Source organism: Maylandia zebra, linkage group LG14, assembly GCF_041146795.1.
Source record: "Maylandia zebra isolate NMK-2024a linkage group LG14, Mzebra_GT3a, whole genome shotgun sequence".
NCBI classification, from domain to species: Eukaryota; Metazoa; Chordata; class Actinopteri; order Cichliformes; family Cichlidae; genus Maylandia; species Maylandia zebra.
The window spans coordinates 18,815,157-18,836,035 of NC_135180.1; the positions used below are offsets into that span (position 1 = coordinate 18,815,157).

Below are 20,879 nucleotides of genomic sequence, written 5' to 3' on the forward strand. Positions count from 1 at the left end.
TATTCTTCAATAAAAATGATATTTTCATGCTATTTCAGTTAAAGAAAATGTTTCATGAATGCATCATCAAACAAAATCATTTAATTCAGTAAAACACAGAATGAAAAAGTAACAAAAGTGTCTATATTTTTTAAGTTCTTAAAAAAAGAAGAAGAAGACATTACCGAGCGCATGAAGGTTTTGTGGGACAGAGGTGCGTCGAGAAAACCAGCCTGCCTTTAGATGGATGAAACATACTGACAGAAAGTATAAAGCTGAAATAAAAAATAAGGACAACAAAGCAGAGATTCTTGTTTTGCTACAACTCACAATTCACTTTGGAATTATACCAAAAAGAACCTGCAAAGTAATCGTAATACAATTTCAGGTTTGTTTGTTTTTTCCCATTTGGAATACATTACATAATTAAAATTGTACAGATGTTGCTAATAAGTGGTGTTTGTAGTATCTCCTATTTTTTGACCCACACACGCACAAAGTCACGCAATCAGGCACGCAGACAACAGCTGGAGGAGTCATGGATGTATTTGGCTTTGTCTCACTGGATGTTGGACCCTCACACACTGACTTAACAGTATTTGTTCATGTTCATTATTTGAGACAATTTATACACTATAGCTCAGTTGTATTGCCATTGTTACCTTAAAGAACGCCTGTGTGTGAGTAAGTCACCGACTTGTGCATTGGTGTATCACTGTAAAGAATCAGTACCTGCAACACCTCTGCTTCTAAATAGACTTGTTAGATCAGGCCAAACATTTATTATTATGCCAAGAATCTACAGACTTGGAGATGTAAGGACTGGACACAAGTTGTGTGGGTGTAATGCTGGTGTAACGTCCTATTTTAAGCCTACCAGCAAAAATTTAGGCACTGCACTACATTTATGCTACAGTAGATTTATCAAGTATACATTAATTTGTCTATGCATTTTCGCCAGGATGACAGCTGGGAAGTACTTGTACATTTGTATGCGAAAGCCTGCCCTGTAAAAACCTTCCCCCAGGCTCAGTAACGCAGCTGTCAAATACACTTAACAAGGTTTCTGGGGGGTTATCTTACTGGTGGGTACAACACAGTAGTTGAGTCCTTCCAAAAAAAGAAATCAATGCAAATATTGTTGATTATTTGCAGCGATAACACAAAATTTTAGGTAGAATTTAAAGACACTTTGAAAATTGTGGTTTCATATAAAATCACCCTTCTGGTACCTCACAGAAAAGCTGTGAAAACTAACTTTATGGTCAATTAAAAAAACAATAACCACCTTTTTACTTTCCCTGGCTTTAAAGACCGACTTCCCTTGACTCTGGAAGACCTGATGAACACCATTATGTCTGACATACACGTTACTTTTGACTGATAGGCTTAACACAGTTTATGTAAAGAGAAATGCTAATCTTCTGAGCCACTGATGAATACTTACATAAGATGCATGTTTTGCTGATGTCTCAGATGGTTACTGCAGATTCTGGTTCTCCATGCATCATACAAAACGAATGGACGGTCTTGGACAGATTTTTTTTTTCTCTGCTGCCGCAAAGTGTAATAAAAATGTTTAGCAACCCCCTACGCAAAATAATCCACTGATTTAAGCTTAAAGTTGACAGATGTCTTTAAGTGATAAACTCTAAGCTTAAGATGGCAAAGCTGTCCCACTAAACAACGGCACCTAGTTTCATGTTAATAAAAAACCTTTTCGCTGTGTTGCAACTCGTAATATTTTTTTAGGCAAAAAGCTACGCTGCCATGTTTTTGACTGATGTGTTTATTGTCTAGCCAACTGTAAGCCCTCTACTGCATAGCATACACTTTAGAAATAGTCGTTTTTGTTAATAGGAAATGTGGGTATGATGGTGACACGTAAAAAAATATTTAATTAAATTAAAATGTGCAAGCTTTGTAATGCTTCCTCCCATCTGAGACTCTGCTGACAGAATTTTATGGCAATAATGAACACTGGCAGTTTAAAAGGAAATCTGTGCTGTTTGCCCTCTTAACACCATTTCCATCAGTTTGGAACAACACATAGTTGTGCTGGTGAATGTCTAAGTTAGAGGGCAGAAAAGGTATTTGTTATCTCTTATATCAATGGGTTTCAATGTGTAACCATTGTTTTTCCTCCCTGCTACTACTGCGAGCTATTAAGATGTGGAAAGCAGGAATAAAACCTGGTGTTCGGGCGTGTCTAAATACACATTTGGCACTTTTTTATTTTATCTTGTTGGGTTCAAGCAACAAGAATGTCATTTGGCAAGATGTAGTGAATTTGCGACATCCTATTTCTATTAAAATTATGAACTATAATCTGTGCAGGAGTAAACCAGTGACGAAGCCATTCTTTTCTTTCGGAACAGATGTTATTATCAGTTTATTAAGTAAGTTAGATTTAAAGCAACATGAGCAATAATGTGATGTTGTCAAGCATGGAAAGGAAGCAATGAGTACCGCTCATTTGGATTTAAATAACAGATCTTATGCATGTTTTTTGCTTGTTGGGGGCCATCCATTAGTAATAATTTCATTTAGGCTGTTATCGCTGTTCCCTTCATATCATAATAAAAACATTTCATTTAACATCAAATATATATCGATATAATTTAAACTATAACCCCGTATATATTTTTTTACCTTAATCAACCATTTAAACTGATATAAACCTTTTTTTACTCAACTGTTTAAGAACACTGGCAGCACTTTAAAGTAACTATAAAATAATACCCAAATCTGCCGGGGCTATCAAATATACAAAGACTATTCAACTTCAAACCTTCAGCTCCCGCTGCATGATGATAGCTTATGAAGACTGTCTCAGATGAATTTGCTTGACATCGCTTGATTTTCTTGAGCAAATTATACTCAGACTACTACATAATCTGAAACCTGGTGGTTGCACCTGATAGGGCTAGTAGAGAACTGCATACTGTATATTAAAAATATAAAGCCGTTAAAACAGGTTATGTGTGTAAGTGTGAACTGTGTAAGATACGCATACTACGACTAAGTGAATAATTTGGCACAGTACTGTATTATAAGTACTATTTAGTGTGTAGTATTGGATCTGGACACAGTCGAGTGAATGCAAATTAAAATATCTGAATTCTTTGAGGAAGGCTTGATTTATCTTGCCAACCAATCATTACCATCCAAGAGTGAAATGTACAACAAATACAAAAGTGGCTTAAAAGCATTGGCAAATGTCATTCTTCCTTTCATGTCATTAACCGTTTTTTAAAAAGTCATAAAACAACTTAAAACATGAGATAAATTGAGCGATCCCTATATTTTCTATAGTATATATATAGTTCAATTCATCTTATATCTGTCCAAATTTGAGCAATAAAAAGGCACTGAGCTGGGAATAATTTTCAGACCTACACATATAATATGCAATGAAATGGCTGGACTTGGGTTGGTTATAGTTTTCAGTAGGCTAGAAGTAGACAGACCTATAAAGTCAGCCTAATGCTCGTGGTTTTGGCATTTGTCCTTAGATGACTACTAAATTGTCTCCTTTGTGCCTCTCATTAATCACCCGCCACCACAACCAACTTCTCCTAGGTTGATGCTTCCTAATATAACAAGTAGCAGTTGTTAGACGTATGTTTGGTAAAGCATGACGTTACATAGAGACAGCTGCTAGGGGAGGAAGGGGTTGCTGTGTTGTTATCATCCTTGTAAAAGTGGCCATGATGCACAGCAAACGTTTATGGCAATGTTGCCATCTTGCAAAAATTCACCCAACTTTATACTCAGCACCCAGTTTGTTAATGGGAAGTGGATTTGTTCAATTTGCGCAGTTCCATTTCTATTGAGTGCAATTACGGTCATATGTTTGGTCTATCCCCAGGCTTTCTCCAAGCATTCCCGTGTTTAGACGCAGGTCAGAGAGAACCAGATTCCAGGTCTGGAGCTGAGGAATCCAGCTAGATCATGAAGGTTTATATTAAGGTTTCTCTTCTAATTGATTCCATCAGTACACTTCCCTGGGGGAGGGTCCTTGTGAGACTAGCGCAGTAGCTGTTCCTTAAGTCTTTTGAACCGTATCTCTTTTGCTCAGGAGAGACGAGGGCATGTTGTTCTTCTTCACTTATGATGAAAGCCTTTTCAAAGTTTCATTCATACAGGCCATCCCACAGGTCTGAATCAAAGTTTTTCTTAAATAATGCATTTGCATATCCAAAGATCTGTGTAATTGGTTTCCTGCACAAGTTCAAAATCCAGTCACTAACATAATAATTAACTGTGTAACCTGGTCTGTGTATGGGCTCTACAAACTTGTTTCTCTTAGAAACATGGTCCCAATACTGTAGGAGACTTTCCTCATAGAGGCCGGAGGAGCGGAGCGAGAGCTTGTCAGTGAGGCGTGACTGTGGGATGTGCCCGCCTCCAGGAAGTAACATGTCCCTGGGATCTCTTTGGGAAAATTCTCTGGGAGGTCCAGCCTTGAACGAGGGACAAATGAAAAAGAGCGGTCGTCTTTTAACAGTCTGTTGAAAGGAGACGAAAATAAGAGAAGATTAAAAAAAGTAAAACAGAGGTCAAGTAAAATAACATGAATATTAAATCAAGTTATGATCGAATAATGAGTCACACTAAAACAGTAACACCAAATAAAAAGCCTGTGAGGGCGTATACTTCCATAATTTAAGGTACTGTATACAGTATATATGAAACACATTTTTATGCAACATACAGCACAGGTACTTACTGATACGTTGTGGGACTAACATTGATACACCTGGGATGGCTTCCTGATTCAAACTTGCTGGCCAGCGTCACATTGTTTCCAAATAAGCAGTAGCGTGGCATTTTAACACCGACCACACCTGCCAGCACCGAACCTGTGTGAATACCTATCCTCAGCTGAGACAGAAAGGAAAGAAGGTGGTGGGAGAAGAAAAAAACAGAAGTGGAAGGTATGTTAAAGCAGTGAAAGGATTTCATGTGCATATCTTGGAAGCACGCATGCACTTGGCATTAAAACAGACTCTATACAGCGGTTTTACCTGAGTCTGTTTACAGTCCAAAGAATATTACTGTCCGCATCAAAGTTCAGAGCAAGGCGCCCAAACTGAACTCGTCTTGGCCTCTAAAATGAGTAAACAAACCTGCCACTGTTGCAGATGTTCATAAATTTGATTTCCCTGCTGAACCAGGCTGATGCCATTAATTTGTTTGCTGTCTATCCTGCAGTACAAAGGCTATGTTGTGTGCATTGATCCGATAAATGGAAACTGTAGCGTCGTAATCATGGTTCCATATTAGTCTGGATGTTATTACCTAATCTGATATCCTGGAGAAGCAGATATTTTGAGAGATGAAAATCTTAAAATAGCATGAGCATGAGAGGGAAATTAATCAAATAAATAATTGATTTCATCTCCACTTGGTAACAGATCCATGGCAGCAACGCGGTGTTCGTATTATAATCTGGCTGAAGCATGAATCTATAAATGGCTGGAGTGAAAGCTATCTGGCTATCGCTGCATTTCATGGTCACTCAACCAAGCATTTATTTCTACCACTCGGGGACAAGTCATTGTGGGGGTGTACATGTCTGGCTGTGCGAACAGACCCCTCCCAAATAAGCCAGTGCTACCGAGTCCTGAAGTATTTGAAGACTCTTTCTACAATAAGGATTTTAAAACCATATTTTGACTTATTCGACACACCAGGTAAGTATTCTTTTTACCTGGTGCAAGACCGGGCTTGTTATTTTTCGATTCAGTATCGCAAACCAAATTAGAGAATCAGATATGAAAATACACAATAAAATATATCCAACAGCTTTTACAACTTTTCCTAACTTTTACAGGAAAGTCAGACTTGTTTGGTCTTTCTTTACACACACTGGAGCGCATTTTGGAAAGACCTTGGGAACTATTTTTAAAAACAACTCAGACGATCGACAGCGTAGTGAAATTGGTCCGGATACAGTGCTGCACTAAAACTTCCTTGCAATTCCGCTAGTATTTGTCCACAGTCCCCCATAGTTTGCATTGAAGAAATGGAAATTATTTGTCTCCCCTTAAAAGTACAAGTGTGCCTTTTGAAACGTGTTGGTTGCAGCAGTAAGGGAGAACTTTTTTCCTGTTTCTGGTTTCAAAACCTCTCAGTGACTGTCTGTAGACAAATCTGCATCTTCTGTGCAAACTACCAAAGCAATGACCCTCTTTACAACAATTTCACCAGCAATCTCCAGCAGACTCTTGTCAGCTGGTCAGGGAATACAAATTTTTCCCTAGAGACCAGAGGTTGCCACGTGGTTGCCAGCTGAACTCTAGGGCTGTATGATGGAGGTCCTACTAACTCCTGTCTCTCGTGCTGGTTGTAACTGAAGTTCACTCTTTTGTCACATCTTTTTTGCTTGCTTGGTTTTCATCTTGCATGTTGCTTTAAATCCTGTAATATCCCTGGCTTATCCCATTGGAGCTCTTGCTGTCATGCTGATTCACATTATTGCTACAGTTAGACAGGAAACATGCGAGACAGACATACCTACATCTTTACTACAACAAGTAGATAATAATAATGGATTGGATTTATATAGCGCTTTTCAGGGCACCCAAAGTGCTTTACAATGCCACTATTCATTCACACACTGGTGGAGGGAAGCTACAGTTGTAGCCACAGCTGCCCTGGGGCAGACTGACAGAAGCAAGGCTGCCATATCACGCCATCGGCCCCTCTGGCCAACACCAGTAGGCGGTAGGGTAAAGTGTCTTGCCCAAGGACACAACGACCAGGACAGAGAGCCCAGGGATCAAACCGGCGACCTTCCGGTTACAGATATGCTTCCCAACCCCCTGAGCCACGGTCTCTATATTTGTTTACCAATACGGTGCTGTGAACCTTGAATGTTGTGTCATTGCAACAGCGTGATTGGCTGATATGTTTTCTGGTTCTGCTGCTGATTGGCTTTTTGAAGGCTGGGAGCGGAACAACCGTGGTCTATGGTGTTGTTGGATGCTTTCATAGATTTCTATTCAAGATTCCTCATAATGTCTCTGGTGGAACCCAGTAGATTTCTAATGATCTGTTTGAGCGTCTCTTCACCTTTGTAATCAATGCCACACTGTGCATTCCAGCACAGTGCATGGTAGTCATAGCAACAACAGCCGAGTGGAGTAGTGAGAGAGAAGGAGCAAGACAGATTGAAAGACAATGGAGAGGGAGACAAAATAACCCTATAATTAGATGGCAAAACCTTGACAGCAGAGGCGGAGAGACAAAGGAAATGAGAGAGACAGAAAGCACAGGAGAAAGGTGCTGCTAGGTGCACTAGTGTGACCTATTTTTGTAGCTAAACCGCTTACAGATGGCCATGTACTTGTCTGTCTCTACAACAGACACTCACACAAACAAATCTACATCCAGCGCCCACACTTCTCTTTCTTTCTCAGTCTCAAAACACAGACACTGTAAAACTCATACACCCTTCCCCTCCCTTTTCGCTGTGAGTCAGCATCCATAGCACATGGCCTTCAGTGAGCCAAAGAGCAAATGGCGCAGCAGCGCAGACGACCAATCGCGTTCTAGCCTCTGGCCAAGCTGACAGAAGCACAAAGATGGAGACAGACTGAGACACAGAGAGGAGGGAGTTGTTGTTAAAGAGTGAATATTTCTCATACAGTCATTCAGCAGTTTGTAAGTTTTACTGAGGTAAAACACATTTAAGGAAACTGCTTTAAGGCTTAGTTAGGTTTCATTTTAACATAACATCAGTCATTCTTCGTATTGTAAGGTATAGACCCTATAGCATTATCTGAAAAAAATACCTAGTCATGCAAACAGTTTTAACGAAAAACAATTGTTGGCAGGACCACTGTCTTAGACTGCATTAGCTTTGGCTAGATGTACCGAAAAAACTGGGAGCTAGGGTTAGCCAGTGTAAGCAAAAGTGCAGCAATACTTAAGCAAAGTTAAGTCAGATTTGTAATTCTGAAACAGTCAGTTAGCTGATTAGTCAATCATTAAAAAAGTCAAATGGGTCCCGCCTCCTAAACATGCTATGCAACCATCTCTTTATAGCATTGCAAAACTGAATGTCTTGGGCTTCTGATTGTTGTTGAGACAAAAGAAGCAATCTGAATGATGTTACCATGTGCTCTGAGAAAGAAAGAAAGAAAGAAAGAAAGAAAGAAAGAAAGAAAGAAAGAAAGAAAGAAAGAAAGAAAGAAAGAAAGAAAGAAAGAAAGAAAGAAAGAAAGAAAGAAAGAAAGAAAGAAAAAACAGAAGCCTTTTTTTAGACTTTGAAACTGGAAAAAATGCCTGTTAGAGATTATTCCCTAATAGGTGACACTTAATATTAAGTGCCTAATAATTTGTACCAATTCGGTGGTCATTGACAAATTTTATAGAATAGACGAGTAGGCATGCAGGGAGGAGCGGGTTGGTATAAATCAAAAAACTGTGCATTGCTATTTTCTCTTATCATCATATCAATATATTAGAGATTAAAATATATAATTCAGAGAGAAGTTGTTTGACAGCAACACAATGCATTTAGGCATGCAAACATTGTGAAGATAAGTTCAAAATGAGGATCAGGATGCGGAAGAAATGTGATTTAAATAAATGTGGCTTGGCTGCAGGTGTTGGAGTATTTGAAAAACTGCTGGTCTAATGAGATTTCCCCATAAAAACCATCAATGATGTTGCAGAGAGCAGTTCTCTGGGTGCAAATGCCTTGTTGATGTCAGAGGTCAGGGGAGAATGGCCAGACTGCTTGAAGCTGAAGAAGGCAAGAGTAACTCAAATAACCATTCGTTCCAACCAATATATGCAGAAGACCATCTCTGAACCTTGAAGGTGTTGGACTACAGCAGCAGAAGACCACGCCAGGTGCCACCCCTGTCCACTAAGAAGAACAAACTGAAGCTACAATTTGAATGTGTTCACTAAATTTGGTGAATAGAAAATCGGAAAACCATGCCTAGTCTGATGAATCTCCACTTCTGCTGCGACATTCAGAGGGTAGAGTCAGAATTTGCCATAAACAAAATTTAAAGTGTCCCATCGCGCCTTGTATTAATGGGTTATGCTGCCAGTAGTTGTGTAATGGTACAAGTTCAACGACCTTCAACATCAAAAGAGCCATTTTATCCCCTCCTACCAAATAACAGGAGAAAATAAATAAATAAATAAAATATATATTTTTGTTTTCCCCAAACCTTGTCGGAACAACAGATGAGGGGCTAAGGAATAGTACCAACTGAGCATCGTTTACATGCAACAACCTGCCGGGTTGTTGCATGTAAATGTCCTATACAGGTTGCATGGACGTCCATGTCCATTTCTCAGTTCTGCAGATGCAGTCTCTGTTTGCTGGGGATAGGCCCACTAAAAAAGAATAACAACTGTTTAGTTTGAATATAAACCTGCATACAGAGAGTGTTAACACAGTGTGTTTTGTGAAGTATATTTGGTGAGAAAACCATTGAGGTTTGGGAACAGTTCCTATTAGCCGCAGCAAGCACTACATCACTCCCATCCACACCTGCTCACCTACTCATACACCCACTCATACACACAAGCACACGCATACATACAGATCGTGGCATAGACCTGTAATTGAGGCAATAATGTAGATAAAAACAACATACAGCACAATGTTTGGTTTCTATACGTGAATCTCTCTTGACATCTCCTCTGTATATGTCTCTGTGTCACTCGATCACTTGCTCAGTCTTCTCTCCGTGGCTAAACATTTTCTCTCACTCCTCTCTCACAGCTCTCGTGTTAGTTTGCATAACAGTGCAGCATTGGCTGGAGCTGAGTGCACTCGCTGAACACCATTTGTCATGCTGAAGTGTTGAATATCTTTATGCCAACATAAAGTGATGAGAGATAAGGAGGAGAGCATCACAAAGCGTGCAAAACAGGGAAAGCAGAACAAGACTGCATTTCGGGATGAAGGGAAAAAAAGAAAGAGGTGAAATTAAAGAAAGGAGTTTGAGCCAGGCTGCGGAGGAGTCGGCGGGGAGATGAGGAGGCGGAGGTGAAAGATAAAGAAGGGAAGGGGAAAATAGAGAGAGAAAGTGGGAGAGCAAGAGAGCAGGCCAAAAATGCTTGGCAAGGTCTTTCTATTTTAAGATGGATGGACAATGTTAGGAGCATGCAGTACACAGAGCAGCATTCTCTCTGTTATTTAACATTTGTCCATCTTAGTCTCTCTTACACTTATGCCTGGTTTGTGGGTCTTGATGTTTATTGTTCCTCAATTTGTTAAAGTCACAAATATCCATTTTTGTCTTTTAAAAAAGAGCTAATTAATTTCATATTTTGCAAAATTGTACTAAACCAGAAGTACTCATTACTCAGTATCTTTTATTTAGGACTTTCTAAATGTTTTGGTTATTCCCAATAAGAAAAACACTGAATATCAAAGCCTCAGCCTGTAATACGATTTAATACAGCAAAGCCTCCAAAGCCACTTTGGCATCGTAAGTGTGCTGGGTGACCTTCACAGTGACTGGACTAAGGATAGTCATAAATAAATCATTCCCTTTTCCTTTTTATTCGTCTAAATTAACATGAGAGGTTGAAACTCGGTTCACTCCTTCGTGACTCTTTGCTTCCCTTCCTACTTAAAATACTGTACTCATCATTTTTCCCGCAGCTTTCCTTCTCCTCTCTCTTTGAAGCCACACACAATTTAAAGCATTTTTAAAAGTACAGTGAGACCACTGTTAAATGCAGTTCCACAAACTAGCTTTCATTTTCGTACCTATGAAAATGAGCTGATAAGTGATCATTTTGCGATGATGTGTCAAAGCTCACAACACCAACATGATGTGGACAGTACCACTGTTACTATTTCAAGTGCAGCTGTTAAATGTGGCACTATATGGACACATTACACCTACAGGAGCTTCTCAGCCATAAAAACCCAGGCCATGAAGCACCAGGCGCACAGTTTTTAACACTGATGTTAATGCCCGAGGAGGTTTGGATCTCCACAGCTACTGAGTCAGCAGAGTGTTGCCAACTTTTCCGCACTACACGCCTCAGCACTTGTCGACTCTGCTCTCTAACTTTACTGTTACTGTGGTTCTCGAACACTCCCACTTTGCAATAATACCACTTACAGTTGATCATGAAATATCTAAGAGAGGAGAAATTCCACGAACTGACTTGTTGCAGTGGTGGCATCCTGTTACAGTACTAGGCTCAAATTTAGTGAGCTCTTTAGAACAACCCACAATTTCACAAATGTTTGTAAAGGCGGACAGCGTGGCTACAGGCTGGATTTTATACACCTGTAAAAATGGGACTGGCAAAAAAAGACAAACTTTATAGTTAGGGCAATCCTCCCTCCCTTAGTTATGTTGCAATAGGTCCAGGCTGCTGAGGGCTTCCCATGATGCCATTTTCTTCTTCACTTAACTTTTTTCACTCACCTTTTTCTGTTTATACATCTCTCTGCATTTAATCATTCATTATTATTAATCTCTGTCGATTAATTTCTAATCCACAGCATGTCTTTGTCCGATTTTGGCAAATGAGCCTGGTTCTACCGGAGGTTACTTCCTGTTAAAAGGGAGTTTTTCCTTCCCGCTGTCGCCAAAGCTCTTGCTGATAGGGGGGTCATATGATTGTTGGGGTTTTCGCTGTTTTCTCTTTATTATTGTAGGGTTGTCACCTATATTGTAAACCCGCCCTGAGGCAACTGTTGTTGTGATTTAGTGCTATATAAAATAAATTGAATTGAATTGACTGTAAACATCTGAATTCCAAGATTAAGAGATTAGATACTTTTGTCCATATCCTGTAGTATATTTTTCTAGCAATATAACTGTATTAAGTGTTCCTTTCACACGACAATAGAACAACAATAGGACATAAAAATGTCCATAAAATACAACAAACTTATGTGTTGGACCTGGTGTAAAAAGAAAGATAAAAAAAGAGTATTAACTGCACCAATGTCAGCTAAGCAACACTTAGGCTGTCTTAAATATGTTGTTGGCTTGGGTAAACCATCTTAACATATATTATTTATTGATTAGAAAACATGGAAAAATTGAGAGATAGAAAAAGTAACAAGGGAAGAATCAAGAAAAAGGAAAAGGGGAGCCTATCTTTACCTGTGTTCTTCTCTTCCTGGAACACTTTTTAGTACTAAAAATAAATGACTGCATATAGTACGCACAGTATGTTTTGTCACACATGTTGATATCCTGGGATAACAGCTGCAAAACTAGAATTAATGCAGGATTAAGAGTGTTTTTTTTTTCTTCACTTAAATGCACACTGCATATAAATATGCTTCTTGTTCAAGAAAGGATCTTTAAAGCATCTTTAACCAATGTGTTAATAGTGCTAACTGGCTGATGAAATTTTCAAATTAAGCATGCAGTCCAAAGCTTCACAATAGCTGGCTAATTCACGGCACTTCTAAATAAAGTATTCGGTCCTTGGCTTAAGGGTGGTAATATGCCAAGAAAATCTCTTGGCAATTAATAAATGTCACTAACGTCTTCATATCTTTTCAGATTTTTTCTTTCTGTTTCTGGCACTGCTAGAAAGTCTCACAAAGTCTTATTTATAATTATAACCACAGGACATAAAAGAGAAATGACTGCAAACTAAACTTGTTAAGGAAGCATTATCGTAGTGCAGAGGCAGCTCAGTGAATGGTGCACTCAAACTAAGGTTTCATCTTGTTGGAAGTGGATGAATCAGAGAAAACTGTTAAAAGGGAAATATAAGACTAATGAAGCTTATGTGAAAACAAACACTTGCACTTTGTTGCATGCAGTCATTTAGCTACTGTTATGACTGAATGCATTGTTTAAACTGCCATGGAATAACGATTGATAACCGGAGAGGATACGGTGAGATATTTGGGATTCTGATCAGCAAGTAACTGACTGATCACACTTGGTTTGATAAGTCCACATTGTCAAGAATGTCAATATCTGGGAAGTGAAGAGATAAACAGCATCATTCGGCACCAAATTGTAACCACAACCTTACAGAAGGACTTCGGATCAGCTTAAGTTATTTTGATAACAACCAATTCAGCAGAATTTGCCTTTTAGTATGATTTGCTTTACAATTACACACACACATGAAGTTTGAAACGTAAACCTAGGTACAGGATCAACAGTAGCACAAGATTAAACTGTATATAACTTATTCAGGAGACAGCTTTCTATACAAAAAATAGATAAATAGCAGGAAAAAAAGGTTAGGGATGCAGAATAGGAGAGAATAAACAGACGCTTTCAACCCCTTTAGCAAGTTGAAATTATTATAAGGGACGCAAGATGGAAAATGAATGAAAACTCACCTTGATAGGTTTACCGTCAGGCGTCAACACTTCCTCTGAAAGCTCCATCATCTTCAGAGCCATGTGTGCAATCGGCTTTGCATGACTATCAACCTTCTTGTGAAGCCCTCCTGCCACACAGTAGGCATCACCTATTGTCTCAATCTGCAAAATGAAGAGTGGCTATGAGTACATGTAACTATGTTAAGCTAAAGCTGAAGGACTTCAATGAGTAAGGAGCCTTTGCAGAGCCCAAGTGGGTGTTCCTCAGCTGTTGGACATGGTTGGCTGAAGTGACTTGTGCTGGCCCATCTCTGCCCAAAAACATTTGAGGAATGCTCACTACTTCTCTGCAGAGACCTCTCCTTGCTCTCATTCCTGATAAAATATATAAACTACAGCATATCTCTCTTGCCTTAGACAAAAAAAAAGTTAAAATGTTTTTAACTCATTCACTGCCAGCCATTGGCAGTGAATGAGTTAAACCCATTGACTCATTCACTGCAATTGACGGCTATAGACGTCAATGGCAGTGAATGAGTTAATCATGATAAAATTATCAGTATTGTATAAAACCAATCAATTGTGGGTTTATTTTTATCTGTTTTCCTGGAAACCATGAACATTTTAAAACTTTTTGTACTTAACCAGGATCAACCTAAAGCTTACATTCAAGTGGAAAAAAATAATTGTTTCTACTATGGTGAATTGCTGGTAAGTGAACCTGATGATTGTCCTATATATTAACCATTGTTATGCTTCCCTGTTAATGGGTTGGGAGGCAGAGATGCTTGGATCAACCTAAATCCACTCACTGGCCACTTTGTTATTTACACCAATTCAAATCGTGAGCAAATCAGTGCATTTAGGCATGTAGACACAATTAAAACAACCTGCTGAAGTTAAAACTGAGCATCAGAGTGAGGAAGAAAGATGATGATGAAAGAAAGCGTTAAGTGTTTCAAAGACTGCTGATAGCCTCGTACACAACCATCTCCAGCTCTCAGATTTACAGAGAATGGTTTGAAAAAGAGAAAAGGCAGTTAGTTCTGGGTGAAAAAGTCTTGTTGATGTCAGAGGTAAGAGGAGAATGTTCAGACTGCTTCAAGCTGATAGGAGGGCAACAGTAACTCAAATGACCACTTGTTACAACCAAGGTCTGCAGAAGAGCATCTGTGAACATATAGCACATTAAACCTTGAAACTAATGGGCTACAGCAGCAGAAGACCACACCAGGTGCCATTCCTGTCAACTAAGAACAGGAAACGTTGGGTTACTTAACGTAATCCCTGGTTCTTTGATAACAGAGTGAGGTGTTTCACTATGGGAATCGCCTCGGCGTGACCAACTACGGAAGCTCCAATGACACCACGTCTGTCTATGACAGACCTGTCGAGCCGTGCTCAGGGCTCCGCCCCCTCGTACTAACACGGCCGACCAGCTCCTCCTAACTCATTCCAAGCAGATTTCTTTCCGTGCCTAAGCAAGGAGGGAAGTGTTGGTGAAACACCTCACTCTGTTATCAAAGAACCAGGGATTACGTTAAGTAACCCAACGTTCTTTTTCTAACTTCGCTCGGTGTTTCACTATGGGAGATATGGCCCACTCCCGGATTGCGCCAGCTCCCGAAGCTACTCTCCAGTGCTACTCCAGGATCTCAGGTCGAACCTGAGGCACCAGAATCCAGCACCATCTGAGCCAGGGATGACTGTGCAACATCCAGCCGATAAAACCGGACAAACGTGTGCGGCGTAGCCCAGCTTGCTGCCGCACAAATATCCTGGACTGATACACCTCTGAACAACGCCCAGGATGTGGCCACACCCCTAGTGGAGTGTGCTCGGAGTCCCGGGGGGGCCTGCAAGCCCTTACAGCTATAAACCAGAGCTAAGGCCTCTACAATCCAATGAGCTAGTCTCTGGCGTGATACGGGCCTGCCCTTGTGAGGGGAGGCCCAGGAAACAAACAGCTGATCCGACTTCCTGAATCCAGCTGTTCTGTCAACATAAGTCCCCAAGGCCCGGACAGGGCACAAAGTGTTCAGCCTCTGCTCCCTCTCGGAAGAGAATGGAGGGGGGTGAAAAGCTAGGAGCTCTACTGTAGGGCACCTGTATGATGTTTCCAACACTTTAGGGACAAAGGCTGGGTTAGGCCTCAGGAGTGCTTTAGTGAGTCCCGGGGCCAACTGTAGACAAGAGGGGTGAATAGACAGAGCCTGTAATTCACTAACTCGCTTGGCTGTGGTTAGAGCCAACAGCAGAGAGGTTTTAAGAGAGAGAAACTTCAACCCCACTGCCCCAATAGGCTCAAAGGGGTGGTGGGAGAGGGCGTCTAAAATGACTGACAGATCCCATAAAGGGACCAGTGGTCTAGAAACTGGGAGCGTTCGACGCGCTCCTCTCATGAAGCGACCTACAAGGGGGTGCTGCCCAGCAGGTTTATCACCAAACCCCACATGGCAGGCTGAAATAGCTGCTAAATAGACCTTTATAGTGGAAAAAGCTTTCCTTTTGTCCAGCAAGTCTTGAAGAAAACACAACAGCTCCACCACTGAACACTGAAAAGGGATAATCTGCTTTTCATGGCACCACTCTTCAAAAACACGCCATTTACTGCTGTAAATGGAATGGGTGGAGGAGGCTCTGGCATTCTGAATGGTTTCAATAACCTTCGGAGGCATGCCTGCTGCCTTCAAATTCCACCTTTCACGGGCCAGGCCCAGAGAGCAACCTGGTCTGGATGGGGATGGTATATCTCCCCCCGCGCCTGAGACAGAAGGTCCCTGCGGATGGGGAGTGGCCATGGCTCGTCCACCAGAAGCTGGATGATTTCTGCTATCCAGTGTTTGGATGGCCACCGTGGAGCTATTAAAATCAGAGACAGCCCCTGATCCCTCACTCTGATCAGTGTTGGGGAGATCAGGCTGAGGGGAGGGAAAGCATACAGCAGAGTTTTTGGCCAAGGATGGGCCAGCGCATCTACGCCCAGTGGCGCGTGTGCGTCTGACAGGGAGAAAAACAGGGGGCACTGTGTGTTTTCTCGCGAGGCGAAGAGATCTACGGCAGCCCGGCCGTATCTCTGCCAAATCTGCTCCACCACCTGTGGGTGAAGCCTCCATTCTCCGAACAGTGGATTTCCTCTGGACAGGAGGTCCGCCCCCCTGTTCAGAATTCCTGGCACGTGAGTTGCCCGAAGGGAGAGGAGCCGAGTGCTGCTCCACATAATTATTTCCCTGGCTAACCTGTGTAGCTGCCGGGAACGGGTGCCGCCCTGGCGGTTGATATAAGCAACTACAGTGGAGTTGTCTGTTTTCACTAAAACATGTTGACCCCGGAGATACGGCAGAAAATGCCGTAAGGCTAGGAGCACCGCGCGGAGCTCCAGCACATTTATGTGATTCAGAGTGAGTCTCTGTGACCAAACGCCATTCACTGCTCTGCCCATCATAGTTGCACCCCAACCTGACAGGGATGCATCTGTGGTCAGCGTCACCCTGGATGATACTGCCCCGAGCGGTACCCCCGCCGCGAGAGCTGTCGGGCTCCTCCAGGGCCGGAGAGCCGCAATACACGGCTGCGTTATTTTTACACCACGACTGAGATGTCGGCGAGGGCACAGCTGCAGAGAAGCGACCCACCGCTGAAAATCTCTGATCATAAGCAGCCCCAAGTGTACCACCGATATCACCGAGGCCATGAGGCCGAGGAGGCGGAGACAGAGTCGGAACCGCACGACTTTCCCCAGCTGAAAACGGGAAAGACAGTGAGTGAAGGATGCGATCCTCCGCTCTGAAAGTGCGATACGATAAGAGATGGAGTCTATTCTGAGCCCCAGATACTCTGTAAACTGTGCGGGTTCCAAGTGGCTCTTTTCCAGGTTGATAGTGAACCCAAGCTCCGTGAGGTGATTCACCACCACCTCGGAGTCTTTGATCGCCTGCTCGCGCGATCGTGAGCATATTAGATAATCGTCTATGTAAGAAAATATTCTGATGCCGCTGTTCCTTAACGGAGACAGCGCTGCCTCCACACATTTGCTGAACACCCTCGGAGCTAAGGATAGCCCGAATGGGATAGTTTGAAACTCGTACGCTACGCTCTGATAAGCGAACCTGAGATATTTCCTGTGTGGAGGATAAATGGCGATGTGAAAATATGCATCTGATAGGTCGATTGTAACAAACCAATCGCCTGTGTGAATTGAGCGACAAAGCGTCTTGTGTGTGAGCATTCTGAACGTGTACTTTCTCAAATGCTTGTTTAACACACGCAGATCCAGAATAGGACGGAGCGACGTTCCGTCCTTTTTCGGGATGAGGAAATAGCGGGAGTAAAAGCCCTGCTGAGCTTCTTCGCTGGGAACCGCTCCGATCGCCTGTTTGTGTAACAGGGAGGATATTTCCTCCTCCAGCACATTCGCTGAATCGCGACTGGCCACAGAAGCTAACACTCCGCCGAATCTCGGTGGTTTTGCCGCAAACTGTAGTCTGTAACCATGGGAAATGGTTGACAAGACCCAGGGATGAACTGCGCATGCGCGCCACCGCTCCAGCCGCGCTGCGAGCGGGCCTCTGAAGAAGCGGTAGCGTGACGTCACCCCTGTCTCCCGGAAGGAGTTGGGGCTCTCCCCCTCGGGAAGAGCGTGAGCTCCCCCCGCTGGGAACAAAGACAAATAGCAGTGATTTTCTTTTGTTTTTATTTTGAAACTGGGGGGACATTCTGCCCTTGGCAAACTGCCTGGCTGCAGAAATGCACGTTTTATTTCTTTTGTTACCCCCAAACCACAGTGAAGTGTCTGGTGACTCTGGGCAGTTCTTGGTGACACAGACAGAGTGTTTAGAAGTGTTTGGTGACACTGCGCCATTTGTCCACAAGTCTGTCCTCCCTGAACTGGAGGAGGAGACTGAGAGGGTGCTCCTGGTGAACTGGAAACTTCCGGAGACCCTGAACTTTGGAGTGATTTGGTTACCCCTTCTAACACCTTCCTTCTCTTTGGGGAAGAAAAGAGGGGTGACACAGAATGCGTGTGCTAGGCTGACCGCTTCTTTTTCCCCTCTCCGGGGTGTGACGGCTTGTTCTTTGCAGCAACTGCTGCAAAGGAATGCTTGCCCCAAGGTCTTCGGTTCTCTACCTTGGCCTGGTGGGCACCCTGCTGGCCTCCTGCTCCTCTTTGCATTCTGACCCCACTCTGTCTCCCTCTCGCAGCTGCTGCTGTTGCTGCAAAGCCAGCTCTTGGCACCTGCTGGGGCTGAGAGTTAGGTTTTCTGGGTAAGCAGAGATTGAATGCTTCACCCTCCTGCTTTCTGCGGGTGCTTGTTTCTCTCATTCTCTCCAGGGCTGGGCCAAAGAGACCCTTGGTTGGGTCATAGGCTGCATCCATGACCTCAGCCTTCTGAGCATCACCCAGGCCTGACAGGTTTAGCCACAAGGCTCTCTCACCCGAGACTGCAAGGCCCATAACGCGACCACACCCTTGGACTGCTCCCCTGGAGGAGCGAAGAATGAGATCATTAACCACGCAGATTTCATCCCAGAGGGCTGGGTTCGGGGAACCCGAGTCAAGCTGACGGCCCATGTCTTCCAGAATTTCTGCCTGATATGCTGATAGCAGTGTGACTGCATTAAGCGAGCACACTGACTGTGCAGCATATTTGTATGTCCTTTGATAAATAGATGCCGTGAGGCGATCTATCTTGTTGGGCAAAGAAATGCTAGAAGAAGCTGAGATTGCCCTGCGGTTAGGGTGAAGGTGATACGCCACTGAAGGCTCCACTGCTGGGGGTTCAGTCAGCCCCAGTTCACCCATCCCCTGGATCTCAAGCTTAGAGCAGCCCTTGGTCGGAAGCTTGCTTTTAAAAGGGCTTGACCAATAGCGACTCATTTCTTTCATGCAGGCTGGGACTGCTGGCAGAAGCTGCTTTGATGGCGGCAAGGCTGGTGGGAGCCTCTTGCCGTCGTACAAGTCGCGTTCTGCCCCTTCGGCATCCTGGGCGGCTGGCCATGGGATGCCTAGCTTGGCAGCAGCCCGTTACAGACCTCGTACAAATTGCTGTCCACCAGGGGTGCAACTTCAGCCCCACTCGGTGGCCTGGACTGCTGGGGAGGAAAGGTAGAGTCATCCTCCTGTTCCTCATCCATGTCCTCCAGGTCGAGGAGGTCGGAGTCGGCATCGCCCTCCGCGTCCTCGCCACCCGGCTCGCCCACGTTTTGATCGAGGAGGTCCTCGAACGATGGGGGCATGAGCGGGGACTCTTCTTCCATCATGTCCGCCCAGCTTGTGGAGGCTTGCGGATGACGGATATCGCTCGTAGCAGTAGCAGCCGACAGGCAGGGGTCCTGACTGTTCGTTACTGCTACTCTCAGCCTCCTTTCCAGGACTTTCTCTGGCATCAAAGCACAGTGTGGGCATCCCTGAGGGTCCGCCAGTGAAGCCTGAGCATGCTTGGCACCCATACAGACGATGCACATTGGATGAGGGTCCCTGCCCGAGATGGTGGCACCGCATGATGCGGGGCACGGGCGGGATGCAGCCTCTTTAGCCTTCGGCTCCGACCTTTTGGCGGGCGTAGGAGCCGTAGACATGGTTAGCGGAAAGGGGTGAGACTAGGCTACACCAGGCTCGTCTCGACACGTTAGCCCGTAAGTAGCTAGGACTAGCAGCGGGTGTTAAATCCGATCTAGCGGGAGTCAGCTCGTCGTGACACGTTAGCTGCACTCCGCTAGCCAATATCGTTAGCAACTTAATGCTAACCGAACCCTACGTCGACCAACAAGCTAATGCTAGTGAGACGCTAATGTGGTTCGTGGCCTGCTAACAAGTTAACGAACAGCTCGCCGTAACGCGTTAGCCCGAGTCACACAACGTCGGCTACCTTGCTAACTAAAACCAGGAACCGCTGGGACAGCTCGCCTGACGCGGTTGCTGTTCCACAGTGCAACTCTAAGTACACTTCTTTCGAAGGACTTACTCAGCACGATCCAAACTGGAACCGGAAAAACTGCGTTCGGCGACGTACTCCTACACGGGACGCCTGAGAACTGTTAAGCAGCTAATCAAGTTAGCCTGGATGCGCTGAGGGAGCTCAAAGTAGTTTCTCACGGGAAGAAAGCGAGAATGAGTTAGGAGGAGCTGGTCGGCCGTGTTAGTACGAGGGGGCGGAGCCCTGAGCACGGCTCGACAGGTCTGTCATAGACAGACGTGGTGTCATTGGAGCTTCCGTAGTTGGTCACGCCGAGGCGATTCCCATAGTGAAACACCGAGCGAAGTTAGAAAAAGAACTGACGCTACAGTTCAATTGGGCTCACTCACTGAAAATTGGACAGTAGAAGATTGGAAAAAGTTGCCTGGTCTGATGAGTCTCCATTTCTGCTGCAACATTTGGATAACAGGGTCATCATGAAAGCATGGACCCATCCTGCCTTCTCTCAACAGTTCGGGATGCCAGTGGTGGTGCAATAGTGCCTCTGAGTACCAACTGAGTACCGTTTCACTAATGAGAAATGAAGAAGTGAAAGAGTTGAAAAAGGGGAGGGAGGTTGGGACACGAAGAACTGGGGGGGTCATATATAGATAAGACCCAGAAAGGGCGTGTTTGGAGGT

The 20,879-nt window shown here is 43.6% G+C and overlaps 1 protein-coding gene across 3 annotated transcripts in view; it reads right to left on the reverse strand.

The window, feature by feature from the left end:
- Positions 1-208: 208 nt before the first annotated feature.
- Positions 209-20,879, reverse strand: part of gucy1a2 (guanylate cyclase 1, soluble, alpha 2) — a 54,125-nt gene continuing 33,454 nt past the window's right edge. For all 3 annotated transcript variants that reach the window (XM_004543866.5, XM_004543865.5, XM_004543864.5), the window contains 3 exons: positions 13,301-13,444; positions 4,712-4,866; positions 209-4,490 (listed from right to left, as the gene is read on the reverse strand). In XM_004543866.5, the coding sequence (XP_004543923.1) occupies positions 4,271-4,490; positions 4,712-4,866; positions 13,301-13,444 (519 nt within the window). In that variant the 3' untranslated portion in view covers positions 209-4,270. The remainder of the gene's footprint in view (positions 4,491-4,711; positions 4,867-13,300; positions 13,445-20,879) is intronic.